General features: G+C 52.0%; 1 protein-coding gene across 5 annotated transcripts in view; it reads left to right on the top strand.

Moving 5' to 3' along the window:
• Positions 1-15321, top strand: part of HLCS (holocarboxylase synthetase) — a 159310-nt gene that overhangs the window by 43793 nt on the left and 100196 nt on the right. For all 5 annotated transcript variants that reach the window (XM_036348273.1, XM_036348271.1, XM_036348270.1 and 2 more), the window contains one exon: positions 2383-2654. In XM_036348273.1, the coding sequence (XP_036204166.1) occupies positions 2383-2654 (272 nt within the window). The remainder of the gene's footprint in view (positions 1-2382; positions 2655-15321) is intronic.

The following is a 15321-nucleotide window of genomic DNA, read 5'->3' on the forward strand; positions in this document are numbered from 1 at the left end:
TGTATATTGCCCTTGTATTTTGAAACCTTGCTGAACTCGCTTACTAGTTCTGGTACTTTTTTGGTAGATTCCTTAGTATCTTCATCATTGTGTGCAATGTGTTTCAGCAAGAAACAAAGGCACGTTCACTTTTCCTGCGAATGGCTAGCGATCGACTCCTTAGTGCTGTGGTCAATTCAAAAGGGCCAGCAGTTATGTAACTATAAAAAATTCAGATTTTGGTTCTAACAAAATTGTATTTAATTAACCTGAAATCTTAGAGAAAGGTAAAAACTAAATTCTTGAAATTCAAATGTTTTTTAAAAATATTAATTAGAAGGTTTTTATGAATGTCATTGGGGTGAAAATTGGTAGCAGTTGTTTTTTGTTTTCAATAGAACTAATTGGCTTCAAAGATTTCAAAGAATTAGATGGATTTGGGATTGGGGTTGGGTAACACTACTTATGTCAGCCTATTTGCCTTGATATATATGATCCAAACCTTTTTTGTCAACAGAATATCTACACTGCCTTAGTGGTCATTAGTAGAGTTAAGCCAAGAATCATGAATCCTTTTTCCTACACATGGCATCAGCTACTTGTACAGCTCTTAAGTCATTGTTGTAATTTGAGTGCATTTGAAGGGACATTCCAAGCAGATTTGCATCAAACAGATAGTGATGCTGATATTTCTTGCAACCAGAATTTTATTCTATTATCCAGAGATAACGGGTGTGGGAGAGCCTAAATGCTTCCTTTGTGTCCTTGGTTTTGATGGCTTAAAGTTGCATTCGACTATCATGAATGTAAATATTTATGGGTAGTATACGGTTATATTTCTTAAGAGGCTTCAGGCCTCATTTTATATCTTTTAGATTCTGTTTGTACTGAGTAATTTACTTGGCTCTGCATAAGTCCTGAAAGATTATGTGAAAGAAGTATAAGAGAAAAACACAACATGTGCATTGCTTTCATCAATTTTATTTTTTGCATTTGTGCAGCAAAGTATTGCTTTTGAAAACATAATTGGGAATATTACTTTCGTAATTAGTAGATATAGTAATCTATATATATATAAAAGCCTAAGTGACCATTTTGACTGAATGACCTGAATGACTGGTCAACCAGTCGCTATGGCCTGCACTGACCACCAGGGGGCAGACTCTCAATGCAGGAGCTGCCCCCCGATGGTCAGTGCACTTCCACAGCCAACCTCCCACGGCCAGTCAACCTTCCGTGTCCCCTCCCACTCACTCCCCTCAGCTGGCTGGTCCAGATCAGCCCCTATCGCCAGCCAGGCCGAGGGACCCCACCCATGCATGAATTTGTGCACCGGGCCTCTAGAGTCCATGCGACACTTCCGTTATCTAGATGGTTTACCTTTTCACCCAGTGTATCTTTCGCTTGTGTGGTTCCCTTGTGACGACCAGCGGCCCTGGGAATGTGAGGAGGGGACTTCAGACCTGTCCACTCAACCCCTTAAGAGGGCTGACCAACACTTAAGGAGCAGAGTTGCTTTTAACTAGTGGCCAGCTCTGAGGTTGGGGGGGTCTCAGTCAGTTCAGGCTGTGAAGCAGAATGGCATCGACCGGGTGGCTTGTCAAGGAGAGTCATTTCTCCCGCTTCTGGAGCCTGGAAGCCGGGACCAGGGTGCCAGCATGGCTGGTTCTGGCGAGGGCCCTCTGCCAGGTTGCTGACGGCCGTCTGGTCGCTGTGCCCTCCCTTGGTGAGAGGGTGAGGGATCGCCCTGGGGGCTTTCATAAAGGCACTAACCCCATTGAGGAGGGCTCCACCCACATGACTACTCCCCTCCCCAAGGTTCCACCTCCCAGTGCTATCGCCTTGGAGGTTAGGATTTCAACATAAGAATTTGGGGGGACACCAGCCTTCAGTCCATTACCTGTGCCCGTCATTCATTCATTCATTCTGTCTTCTTCCTCCACAGAGTGCATGCCCACGAGACAGCGGGCAGGACTGTGCTCGGAGGCTGAGCCGACGGCTCTCGGCGCCTCAGTGCCGGCTCCCCGGGGCCGCCTCCACCTGGGTGCTGGGTTCTCTCCCCATGGGAGAACGCGTGTCCTCGTGGGGGAACGTGGGAGGTGGAGGATTCCTAAGGAGCCCGAGAGCTGGAGAGGGCTTTGGAGAATTTAGGGTAGAAAGTGTGAGGACTCTACTCATTTCCTGGATCCTGGTTTCTAGCCGTTTATTTTTGTGGTTTAAGCACACTCAGCGTCCTTACTGCCTGTCGGATCATCGTTCCAGCGTCCAGAACACGCAAAGGTAGCGTTTATTGGTCATGACTTAGACGTGCTTATGCGACCTAAGTGCCATCTTAAGGAAAAGCTACCCTCGCCTAACGTAATGCCGCGTTACGACCTTCCCATTTCTTTCTTTACGACGCAGGAAATCCGGGACCCTCTCCTGCGGTGGCTGGAGAGATGTGTGGATGCTGGAGGAGTGATAAAATCCAGCAAGCTCTCCCTCACCTTTGTCCCATCCTACACGCCTGAAATAGAGGTCACCCCAGCGGCTCTCCCCGTGGTGACTGACGCGACGGCCTTCTCGTCCGCACATTTTGACTTGGAGATCTACCGGCAAAACTTGCAGACAAAGCAACTGGGGAAAGTAATTCTGTTTGCTGAAGTGACGTCCTCCACCATGAATCTTCTGGACGGGTAAGTGGAGTCCCTGTGCAGATGAGTCCTACTGTGCGAAGGTTCGTTCCCTCTAGCCAGCGCTGGGGAGAAGGGATAGGCGCATAGAACTAGAACGTTCCATCATCCCGTCAGGAAGGCAGGCGTTGCCCTGTCCCAGAAGACTCCAGATGCAGGAAGAGAAATGAAGTGCAGCTCTTGGATCACAGGTTTGCGTTCTAAAGCATGGGTGGTTTCTGTGCCCGTGACCCTTTTTTTAATCAGGCCTTTCAGAATGTTCTCGGGGAAAAGCACGTTATGAAAAGACACGTTTAACAGGTGGCATTGCTGTTCAAGTTATCGTTTCGCTTTCGCGTTGCTGGCACCGGCGTTAAACATTTAGTTGACGTCCTTTGCGGGGTTGTCAGCAGAGCAGGTTTGCACGACGTGTAAGCTGTGTTCAGTTGAAACAGATCGGAGCTTTGTACTTCGCTGCGTTCCTGCCCAAGACATTTTTGGAGCACTCTGTAATCCCACGTGGATGTTCGACATTTATTAAAAATTTTCCTTTCAGTTCCTTCTGTTTCCTGGACATTGATTAAAGGTTAAAAAATGGAAAACAGATGAAAGGACTTGTTTAAACTCCCAAATTAGTCAGTATTAATTAATGCTCTTATTTTGAGATAGTTTAACAAGTAGGGTTATGGAGGGAGTGAATAAGAAAAGCATCTTCCCTCAACATGGGACTAAAATGTAAGGAATGTAAGATCCCCCCCCAAAAAACCCCAGATCCCCGGTTTCAGACACTTCCCCCTGTTAGATTGCATGGTTAGCTGCATAATTCAGTGTATGGAACATATGGGAATATTTGGCCTCTCAGTAACTTCTGGAATTTGATAGCATGTTGATATCAAACGGTGACGTTAGGATTTCTTGACCCTCATTCTCAAAGTCATGGAAATGGCAGCTTTGCTGAGTATAGAGGCTGCAGGAAAAGCATTCGTAAGGCAGCGATTTCCAACCTTTTTCCCCTCACGGCGCACACAAGCTAGTTACTAAAATCTGCGGCACACGATGTGGTTTTCGCTGATTTGACACAGAACAATAGGTATGATTTTTATTCATTCACATCGGACGCCTATTGTTGTGTTGGCTGTTGTCATTTTTTATTTGACAACCTAAGGCAGTGGTCGGCAAACTCATTAGTCAACAGAGCCAAATATCAACAGGACAACGACTGAACTTTCTTTTGAGAGCCACATTTTTTAAACTTAAACTATATAGGTAGGCACATTGTTATTAACTTAATTAGGGTACTCCTAAGGCTTAGGAAGAGCCACACTCAAGGGGCCAAAGAGCCCCATGTGGCTTGAGAGCCGCAGTTTGCCGACCACGGACCTAAGGGAAAAGCGGTCCGTGCCCCCGACTAAATAGTCAGGTGTGGCATGTTTAAGAGTTCCTGCAGCACCCCGGGTGACCATCGCTGGCGTGGGGAATTGACAGAATGGGGGAGCAGTAGGAAGGGGATATGAGCCGCGGTAACCACAGTTCTTGTTCACTGAGCTGTTTGTGTTGTCATAGGTACTTTCCCCACCGTGTTCCCATCTCTCCCCTCCCGCCATCCCCCCCCACCCCCCCAAGTAGAGAAGATGCCTGTTCTTTTAGGGCAGTGGTTCTCAACCTTCCTAATGCTGTGACCCTTTCATACAGTTCCTCATGTGGTGGTGACCCCCAGCCATAAAATTATTTTCGTTGCTACTTCATCACTGTAATTTTGCTACTGTTATGAATCGTCATGTCAATATCTGATATGCAGGATGTATTTTCATTGTTACAAATTGAACATAATTAAAGCATAGTGATCAATCACAAAAACAATATGTAATTATATATGTGTTTTCTGATGGTCTTAGGCGACCCCAGTGAAAGGGTCTTTTGACCCCCAAAGGGGTCTCGACCCACAGGTTGAGAACCCCTGTTTTAGGTGGAACAGTCCTACTTGCTTTACAAACCTGTGATAATCTTTTGTTACTCAAATGAGCAGTCTGTTATATTGAGAGTGTGACCCATTATAATTACATCTTCTAAAAAAAAAATAAAAAAATCAAGACCTGTCATTTAACACAAGATTTGGGAAAGTAGAACGTGGATGGAAAAACATTGGCACTCCCAGAGCTTTTTCGGTATTTCCGGGGACATAAGGGAAGATTACTTTATGTTGGACGATCTCGAAACATTGGAATAATGGTCTGTGTGCTCGTGTGGCGGGCAGCGGTTACCAGGATGCATGTGGGCCCTGCTGGGGTGTGCGGACCCAGGCTCCGTGCGATCGATCGATCGGGCGCTCGGGGTTCCTTACACCCAGGGGAGCCTGTGTTTAGGATGGAAAATAATGCCATGCGAACACACTGCTTAGGGACCCTGGATATGGGTAAGCTCTTTTTGATATTGAACTTTTAATAAAAAAATAAGAATCCTGTCTACGCAGCGTGGCTCTGTAAACGTGTAGAGCTGAGCTCGATGACAGTGGAGCCGGAAACTTCTGTAGGATTAAGACTTTCTGTTTTTATGAAAGAAAAATATTTTAACTCTTCCCGGGGCATTTACAAATATTTTCTGTTTCTCCTCCTGCGTGGTCTGGCTTTGATGGCTGATGGCTGACCCTCTGCTGGGCTCAGAGCAGACCCTGAGAGGTAGTTGCCGCTCACCAAGACTTACCCTTGGAGGTGGTGGCTCCCTGTAACCCGAGGCCGAGAGCCTGGGGAGAAGTCCCCGGGGGCCGTCGCCTTTTTCAAGGGGAGGAACTTGAAGAGGTCACCTAAGTGCCAGAATTGTCCACAAAAGAACTACAAGATCCACAAGCGAAACATATGACTTACTACTTTTTTTAAAAAATCTTTTTTGTTGAAAGTATGCTGTAGATACTCCCATTAAACTCTTCCAGCCCGCTCCCGCCCCCTCACCACCTCATTGTCTGTGTCTGTGGGTCATGCATATATGCACACCAGTTCATTGGTTGAGCTCTTCCCACCCACCCTCCCTCCCCTGCCTTCCCTCTGAGGTTCAACAGTCTTGGCTTATTACTTCCTAAGCATAAGACCAAAACCGTTTCTACAGCTAGTGTTATATTTGATCCTACATAAGCCACCCTTATGGAAACACAGTGCATTGTGGTCATAATAGCAGTAATAATAGCCAACATGTAGTGAAAGCTTTTATCTCCCAGACACGGCTTTTATGTGCTTCACATGTGTCCACTAATTTCCTACATCATCTTTCAGTGCCTGGGGTCATCGCTGGAACCGAGTCAAACGCTGTCATCAGCGTGTGTGGGAGCGTTGCTGTCTCCGCATGTTTACGATGATTACACGGCATCTCATCCGTGGGTCAGCTCGCTGGGCGGGAAGGGTTTCCAGGCCGGACCGGGTTCTGTCCACGCTTGTTTCTCTCTATGTACACGGCTCCTGCGGCAGCTGAGTGGCTCTTTCCTATGGACTGGACTAGAAGCGAAATTTAAATTAGATGTAGAGCTTTTTAAAAATATATATATTTTTTATTGATTTCAGAGGGGAAGGGAGAGGGAGAGAGAGATAGAAACATCAATGATAAGAGAGAATCATGGATCGGCTGCCTCCTACATGCCCCGCACAGGGACCGAGCCCACAACCTGGGCATGTGCCCTGCCCAGGAATGGAACCATGACCTCCTGGTTCATAGGCCGAAGCTCAACCACTGAGCCACACCGGCCTGGCAGTTATAGATCTTTATTATAAGGTTTCTAAAAATCCTGTTTTCCTATTTCTACTCCCACCCTTTGGTTCCTGTACCGGCTAAATATTGAGAATTTCCTTCCTAAGAAAGGAGGGAGCTTGTGTGCTGTGTGCCGTTGAGTTGGCGCCCCCTCCTGGCGACCCTGTGAGTGAGCGCCGTACCCCCAAGCCCCCTTCCACAGCAGCCGGGCTCAGGTCCTACACTCATGCCAGGGGCGTCTTCTATGGAGTCAGTCCCTCTCATTTTGGCTTCCCTCTTTTCCTGCTGCCTTATAGTTTCTCAGCATTTTACTTTTTCCAAAGAACCCTGCCTCCTCATGATGTGCCTGAGTGGGGCGTCTTCATAGTTTGGTCATTTGGCTCCCGGGATATTCACTTCCGTTGCTCTGGGACCCACTAGCTCACCTCGCTGGCGTCCAGGGCACCGTAGAGCTGTCCTCCAACCTGTTTCAGATGCATCCGTTTCTCCTGTCAGCCCTCTTTGCCTCTGTCCTAGACATGGTGTCACTGGTAACACAGGGGTGTGGATGACCTTAGCCTTGTCTCTAAGGACCCGCCTTTGCTCTTGAGTGCATCCTGGGGAGCAGAGTTCTGCTGCAGGCCCAGATACCCTTGCCGCATCTTCCTTCCCCTCCGTCCAGCACCCGCATCCTCCTCCCATCCAGCACCCGCACCCTCCTCCCACCCAGCACCCGCACCCTCCTCCCATCCAGCAGCCGCACCCTCCTCCTGGAAGGCAGTCCTCACGCTTGGTCAGTAAGGCCGCTGCTCAGCCCCAGGCTCTCTGGGGACGGCAGCCCCCTCTCAGCTGCGGTCTGTCCTCTGACACGGATGCGCTCGGCCCCCAGCACCCGCGGGACTTGAGCTCATAGGGTGGGTCCCTATTTGAGTGGGGACACTGGTTTTGTTTTGCTGCTTAGTCAATGTCGTTAGAGGGGTTTTCTTACGTTGCTGTAATCTGGGAGGGTTTGGACATTTCTCTTTGGACAAATAGTTTGGAGGACGTCCTATTTCCTCAGGGACTGCACACCCAGCTAAGCCGCCGTGGCCGAGGGAGACCCTGGGCGCTGGCATTTGATGTCTGGGTGTGAGCACAGGCGGGTCCTGAGACGTGACTGACCACCTCCACCCCTGCCCCGCCTGCCCGGGAAGGTTAAGGCTGAGCCAGTGTCTCCGCAGAGGGAGGGAGGGCTGGGGGAGTCAGTAGCACAGGGAATAGGGGAGTTTCTAGCTGATAATGAAATCAAGGCAATTGGAGGGCCTGTGCCCCCTCCCCCCAATAAAAATAAAAGTAAAAACCGTGAGAGTGATGTTCTCCGGGAGTCTGACCCGGCCGAGCCCCCCTCCCCAGTCGGGTTCGAGGCGGCGCCCCCACCCCCCCCGCCCCCGCCCCGCTCTGCGTCCTCCCGCGGTCATTTTCTCCAACGCGCTTTTCTGGCCGAGAACTGCACCATCTGCTCTGTCATCAAGGCAGCACCTCTTGGGTGTGACGCCGGTTCTGGACGATGTTAGACCCTTTCTTCTCCTTCCGGTGCTGTTTCCTGGTAGGTGTCCCTGAGACCGGTTTGCTCAGCAGTTGGACGGGTCCCGAGGGCAGGGGGTTCAGTCCTGGGCCTGGACCAGTGAATTGTGTGTGTTCCCAGTCACGCCCTCCAGCTGCGGACCCAGAAGGCCCTCCGCACGGGAGCTGTGGGCGGGGTGGGCGCCGGCCCGGGTGTGGATGGGCCCCTGCCGGTCCATCGTCACTGCCGGTCGGTCCATCGTCACTGCCGGTCCATCGTCACTGCCGGTCCATCGTCACCGCCGGAGGACACCCCCGTGCTCGCTGTGCGGCGTGGCCAGGAGCCCGCGTGCCTGTGCAACCGCCTGATGAGCGTGGCTGACCCTCTGCCGTGAGGAGGGCGGAGGCTGGACCACGGAGCTCAGGAGCTTGGGGGTCACCGAGTCACTGTGGTCCTTTGGGATCGTGTCATGTATTTGACTTGCCGTGTCAGTTTTATTTTATATTTATTTACTTATTGTTTATTGTTGTCTCTTTTCTGAGCCTCTGCCAGACACTGAACGCTCCGTGAGTGCGGCAGAGTGTGGGGAGCCAGGCGGCCCCAGACTCGTTGTAGTGATTCCCTTTGATTCTTGTGCATCTGCCATCGACTGGCCACAGGTGTGCTGGTTTTCATTTGCAAAGAACAATTTCTATTTCCTTATTAAATGCATTTGTTTCCTTCACATTGTGTAAGCCCCTTGACTTTTCAGGCTTACGTCTGCCTTCATCACTCAATGAGCAAGCGTGGATGGAGTGCGTCCTGTGTGCCAGGCGCTGTGCCAGGTGCCGGAGGGAGAATGAGGGAGAAGGTGCCCTTCCCGCCTCCCGTGCATCTGCCTTGGGAGATAGGTGTGCATTCAGTCCACGTGGTTCTGTGCACCGTGTGGGCTGTGCGGGGAGCTGGGGCCGAGGGCGGTGGGCCCATAGGTAGCACGATGCAGGGAGAGAGCTTGACTGGCCAGTGAGGTTTTTTGAGCAGTTGCTCCTGTGTCAGCATCGTTCCTGACGCCCTGAAGCTCCGCCTGGCCGGGAAAATGCTGGACCTGAAGGCTGGGCACCCGCCAGCTCTGTAACCGCTGCAGCCGAGCTCTGGGCTTCGCTTTCCTCAGCGGTGGGATCAGGGCTCTGGGTGCTCCCCCCCTCAGCTGTGGGATCGGGGCTCTGGGTGCTCCCCCCTCAGCTGTGGGATCAGGGCTCTGGGTGCTCCCCCCTCAGCTGTGGGATCGGGGCTCTGGGTGCTCCCCCCTCAGCTGTGGGATCGGGGCTCTGGGTGCTCCCCCCTCAGCTGTGGGATCGGGCTCTGGGTGCTCCCCCCTCAGTGGCGGGATCGGGGCTCCGGGTGCTCCGCCCTCAGCGATGGGGTCGGGGCTCCGGGTGCTCCCCCCTCAGCAATGGGGTCGGGGCTCCGGGTGCTCCCCCGTCAGCGATGGGGTCGGGGCTCTGGGTGCTCCCCCCTCAGCTGTGGGATCGGGGCTCTGGGTGCTCCCCCCTCAGTGGCGGGATCGGGGCTCCGGGTGCTCCCCCCGCAGTGACGGGATCAGGGCTCTGGGTGCTCCCCCCTCAGCTGCAGGATCGGGGCTCCGGGTGCTCCCCCCTCAGTGGCGGGATCGGGGCTCCGGGTGCTCCCCCCTCAGTGGCGGGATCGGGGCTCCGGGTGCTCCCCCCTCAGTGACGGGATCAGGGCTCTGGGTGCTCCCCCCTCAGCTGCAGGATCGGGGCTCCGGTTGCTCCTGGGCCCCTTCAACTCTACTCTGCAACCAGGCGACACTCGCAGGCCAGCACCTGCCAGGCAGCCAGCCTCTCTGACTCCCAGAACCTCCAGCGTCGTGAGAAGGCTGCAGTGGTTTTCTGATCAGCCTCACGGTCGTTGGGGAAACCTTGTATGAAATTCAGTTGACTTCTACCACCAAAGGCGCAGACAAGGAAAAGCAAACCCATACAATCGTGATAAAACACATTTTGGGGGAGCCCGGCCAGCAAGGCTCAGCATTTGAGCCCCGACCATGAACCAGGAGGCCACCATTCGATTCCCTTTCTGGGCACATGCCCAGGTTGCGGGCTCAATTCCCAGTGGGGGGCGTGCAGGAGTCAGCCAGTCAATGATTCTCTCTCATCACTGATGTTTCTCTCTCTCTCTCCCTCTCCCTTCCTCTCTGAAATCAATAAAAACATATTAAAGAAAAACACTTTTGGGGAGATTGCACGGAGGAGAATAGCCACCATCATTTAAGAAAGATAGTATTTTGGTCTTGGAATTTGGGGCCAGTCCCAGCTTTTCTCCCTCTGCCTGGGTGTCGGCTCAGTCCCAGCGGCCCTGTACCCCTCTCTTCTCTCCTGATGCTGCTCCCCTTGCTCGCTACTCGGCACCCTCCTCCCGAAGGCGAGGCCGAGGGGACAGAGATTGGGCTGGAACTAATTTAATGGCTGAGTGACCTCACAGTAGAGAAACAGCCGGGTCCTAATAGGGATCTTTGTCTGCATTTTCACCCTGGCTGGTAGCATGCCAGTCAAGAGTCAAGCTGGAGACACAGGTGGAAGCGATTAGACCTGTCATAAAGTTTGAAAAATTGATTCTGGAGGCCAAGTGAATAGATTGAACTTGACAGTGTTGTCCTAAAGATTCTAAGGGAAAATTCTGTAGCTTAATTTGAAATCCCTTGATTATTCATTAGCTTTCCAGATGGCTTTTGTTGATGTTTTACATATTAATGCCTGTATTGTGTGATGGGTGTTCTCTTAATGTGCACGTAGGTAATGAGCAAAGAGTAAATACATGGGTAAGTGTCCCAAATTAATGGGATGTTAGCATAATTGTGAAATAAAGGGTCTTAAAGAAGTCGATTGCTTTGGAATAATTAGCGTGAGCTTTTTTTATGGGCCAATTTGGTACTTTTAAAGTGCAAATTATCAGAGAGTTTTAAAGAAAGCTCCATTTTAATGTTTATCTCTAAATGAAGGCTTAGGGTCTAACTCCAGCCTTTGACTCTGGTGGTCATGACTAAAGGGCTGTTCAGGCATGTTCCCCATCAAGATGCCTTTTTTGGGGTCCCCACTCGATGCCCAATTAACCTTCTCACCCGAACGCCTGGGGCTGAGTTAGAAAGTGGCCTCTTGCTTTGCAGAGAGCCTCTACATTGTTCGTGCTCTAGGACGTCTATTTTTACATTTTGTCACTGATTTTAAAAAATATACACATTGTTATTGATTTCAGAGAGGAAGGCAGAGGGAGAGAGGGAGAAACATCAATGATGAGAGAGAATCATTGATCAGCTGCCTCCTGCACTCCCCCCACTGGGGATGGAGCCCGCGAACCAGGCATGTGCCCTGACCGGGTATCGAACCATGACCTCCAGCTTCATAGGTTGATGCTCAACCACTGAGCCACACCGGCCGGGGCTTGTCACTGACTTACCGTGCCGTGTGCCGTTCTGGGTGACAGTGTCTGTGTAGACGGCATTCTCAGGAGAACTGGGCCTTCTGGGTCTCTCTCAGCCTCGGCCGACGGAAGAGCGGAGTGCAGGCATCTGCGGCCGATGCCCCGTGAGCGACGGGTACCCCTGCGGGGGGCACGCGGCCATGGCAGGGACCGCTGTGCCCGAAGCATGGGCCTTCCTCGGACCGAATCCAAACCCCAGCACGGCTCCCGCCTGTCCTCAGGGGTGGGGGCCTTCACCCTCTGAGCGTGTGCAGACTTTGAGGAAAAATAAACAGACAGAAACCAGGAGACACGTGGCCGGGCATCCATCGGTGGAGGTATTTGCCGAGAGCTGTTTCTCTGTCACGCAGCGCGGCACTGGGCCCTGACTGGGTGTCGCCGGGGCTGAGGCCCGTCCGGGGCATGGCTGCCCGGGTGGCACCTGCTACGGCATGGGCAGCTTTGGGCAGACCAGGAACCTGGCCCCCTCCTCCCTGTCTGTGTGATGCAGCTGGAAACGGTGTCCGCTCTTTCTTCTCTGTGCCCTTTGTAAGTGCCGCTCCTCCGCTCCTGTCCCCTCAGCTCAGCTCGCCCTGCGGGGAGTCCCGGCTGAGGCCTCACCCCCCACCCCAGGCTGGGCAGGGCGAGGCGCCCCGAGCTGGCTCCCCGGGGCTATGAAGGGCTGCTGTGATTCTGTCTGTCCCGCCGTCTCCACCCTGCACCCCTCTGGCAGCGCTGAGCGCCAGGACTCGGTCGGCTTTGGCTGTTTGGCTGGGGTAGTGTCTGTTGAAGACTTTGACAGCTCTTTCTTGACATACCAGAAGCAGGATGGCTCAGCACTGGTTACTGTTTTGCCAAAAAAAAGGTGTTATTTTAGTACAGGTTTCCTTGGAAGATGAGAAAACCTAGCCGATGGTCCGTGTTTGTGTTTCCCTTAAAATTCGTGGAGCCAGTTCTCTCAGATCAGACTTTCTCTTTATAAACCTGAACACCTTTTCACGCTCCTGGCTGACAGCAGTCAGTGGAGAGGGCCAGCGTTCAGCGGCGTGAACTGTCCCGTCAGTCCCGGGCCGCGCCTCCCGCATCACCCACGCGCATCACCCCTCCCCCCCCTGCATCACCCCCCCATCACCCGTGCACATCACCCCCCCCCGCATCACCCCCCGCATCACCCACGCGCATCACCCCTCCCCCCCTGCATCACCCCCCATCACCTGCGCGCATCACACCCCGCATCACCCCCCGCATCACCCACGCGCATCACCCCCCCCATCATCCCCCCACCCCCCGACCCCCGTTTCCTTGGAGACCCCTGACCCTTCCGTGCCAGTCAGGGCAATGCAGGGTCCGGTACCGCGTTATTCTCTTGCGCTTCTTTTAAGACCTCAGATACTTATTATTCTGTGGAATTGCTTGATTGTATACACATATTTGACATTCATTTTGTCGATGCCTCTGTTATTACGAAAGCAAATATAAAAGACCACAGAGGGAATAAAGCAAGACAAGGTAGAAACGTCAGTCAGTGAAGATGGGGCAGGGAATCGTGAGGTTTTACTCCCCCGCTCAGTGTACCTTAGAGAGAAAGCCAGCGTGCCAGCCGCAGCATAGAGGGGAGCCGTCCTCTGCTGCCTGGGAAGGTCTCAGTCGCGTTAGAGAGGGCGCAGGAGTTCTCTCTGAGCCACAGCGCCATTTTAACGACCCCTTCCACGGCCCCAGAGTAGCAGAGGGAGCCTGAGAGGACCCTGGCTGACGCACCAGGCAGCGCGGGTCCCGACGGCAGCACAGGCCTCGCACATCGTCTGCTGCTGGCCTGGGCCGAGCCCCGGCGTCTCATCTCAGTGGGCAGGCAGGGATGCCCACTCACAGGACGGCCACTCACGTCTCGAGGGTCAAAGGGGTAGTGCCATGGAGCAGGTGGTCGGTAGGTGCTGGGTTCGTCTCCTCTTTGCCTCCCAACTCAGCCAGGCAGTGCTTTCCCCAATGGCGGCTGCTGAGAGCCACGGGCGTGGAAACCACAGACATGCGGATGGGGAGTGTGTCCGAGATTCTAATGCCGTGAGAAATGGATGGTGAGAAAACGGGGTTTCTCAGACTTGGCCATGCAACAACACGGCCCGACCTCGAGGACGCTATGCTGAGTGAGAAAAGCCAGGCCGAGAAAGACAAGCACTGTTGGATGTTAGCTATGTGTGGCCTCAGACGGCCTCGGGACACAGTGTTCCGTTCCAGACCATCACAGTAAAGGGGTTTTGCAATACAGGTCAGATTGCTTGGTTTCTCACTGCATAGAAAGTCATGTTTGCACTATCCTGCAGTGCATTATGTGTGCAATAGCATTATGTCTTATAAAACAATGGGCACCCTTTAATTTAAACGCACTTTCTTGCTAAAAACTGCTAACCATCATCTGAGCCCTCAGCAAGTCATGACTTTTTTGCCAGTGGAGGGTCTGGCCTTGATGTTAATGAAAACGCCGAATCTGCGAAGCACAATAAAACGAGATCTGCCCATAAATAACTCGAGATCTAATGCCCCGTACGGTGAATAGGGACAACAATATTGTATTGTAGCCATCAAACTTGCTAAATAAAAGACTAGAACTTAATTATTCCACTAAAAAGAAATGATAATTGTGTAACATGGTAGATGAACTAGTTATTGCTACAGTGGCAATCAACATATAAATGTATCAAATTAACCTCTACACCTTAATTTTACGCAATGTTATCTATCCAATATATTCCAATTTAAAAAAACCAACTTCTGTAAATGCAGGAAAAACCCCCACTTGGTTTATGAATGAACATTAGTTTCTAAGTGGAAATGTTAAATATTCTTAGAATTTAGTGATCACGATAATTCAAGTATGATCGCTCACCTGTATATATATGCGGTGAGGAGAGAGAGGCTGAGTTCTGGGTTAAAAAAACAAAGCGTTTTGGTAAAAATGAAAAACTGTGTTGGATGGCCGAGCAGATGTTTTTCCTTCGCCCCACTCAGCATCCCTCTCCCCCTTTTCCACTTCCCCCCGGACTCTGCTTTGTGACTCACTTAGAAAAACTTCTGTTTTCCTTTCCAATAAAACACTTACCTGCTTTGGAGGTGAGGGTTGATTTGCTTTCATCTGCCCCTTTAAAGTCGTTGACGCGCCTCCCAGTTGGCCCGGTGCTGGGAGCGGAGATACCGGGCCTGCTCTGCGCGGTGGCGAGCAGCGTGTTCTCTTTCTGCATGAGGGGGATTCCGTCACGTTGAGATCCCAAACGCCACATTTTTTCTGCATTGCACAAGGAGTCATTCATCATTTTCTCTCTCCGTCTGGCTCTCCCACAAGAGTATTCAAATTAGCGAGAAGGAAAATGATGAAATCATTGCCTGGCAGCCAAGTATTTTCCTGGGACGTGGGAAGGGGTGCGGAGGCGCAGGGAGAAGGAATTGCGGGGGGCCTGCACCCACCTCTCCGTCTGGATGCTCGTGTCGTTGCCGCAGGTTGAGGCTGTGTCCTCTGCGGGCACAGAATTCAGCTGAAAGCGGAACTGCGCGGTGGGGCGGCCGTGTCAGTGGCCCTGGCGACTCGGGCTGGACCTTTATGTCTCCTGACCCACCAGCTGTGTGATGTTGGTTGAATCCCCCGACCTCTCTGGGCCTGTTTCCTCAGCTATAAAACAAGAAGGTTGTACTAGGACTCAGCCGTGGGCGAACTACGGCCCGCGGGCCGGATCCGGCCCGTTCGGCTGTTCTATCTGGCCTGCGGAGCCGAAAGAGCGGGGGGTGGTTTCTCTTGCTCTCCCCTCCGCTCCTTCACCAGCAGCAGTGTTAACATGGCAACGTCGGGAAACACAGCCGCAGCTCCTTCTTCTGAGTCCAGTTTAAGAACCCATTGTGGCCCTCCAGTCAAAAAGTTTGCCCACCCCTGTCTAGGTCCATGGCTTAAATACCCATTTCTAAAGCAAGAAGCCATTTCAAATGAAGTTCCACACT

Source organism: Myotis myotis, unplaced genomic scaffold (assembly GCF_014108235.1).
Source record: "Myotis myotis isolate mMyoMyo1 unplaced genomic scaffold, mMyoMyo1.p scaffold_m19_p_2, whole genome shotgun sequence".
Classification (NCBI taxonomy): domain Eukaryota; kingdom Metazoa; phylum Chordata; class Mammalia; order Chiroptera; family Vespertilionidae; genus Myotis; species Myotis myotis.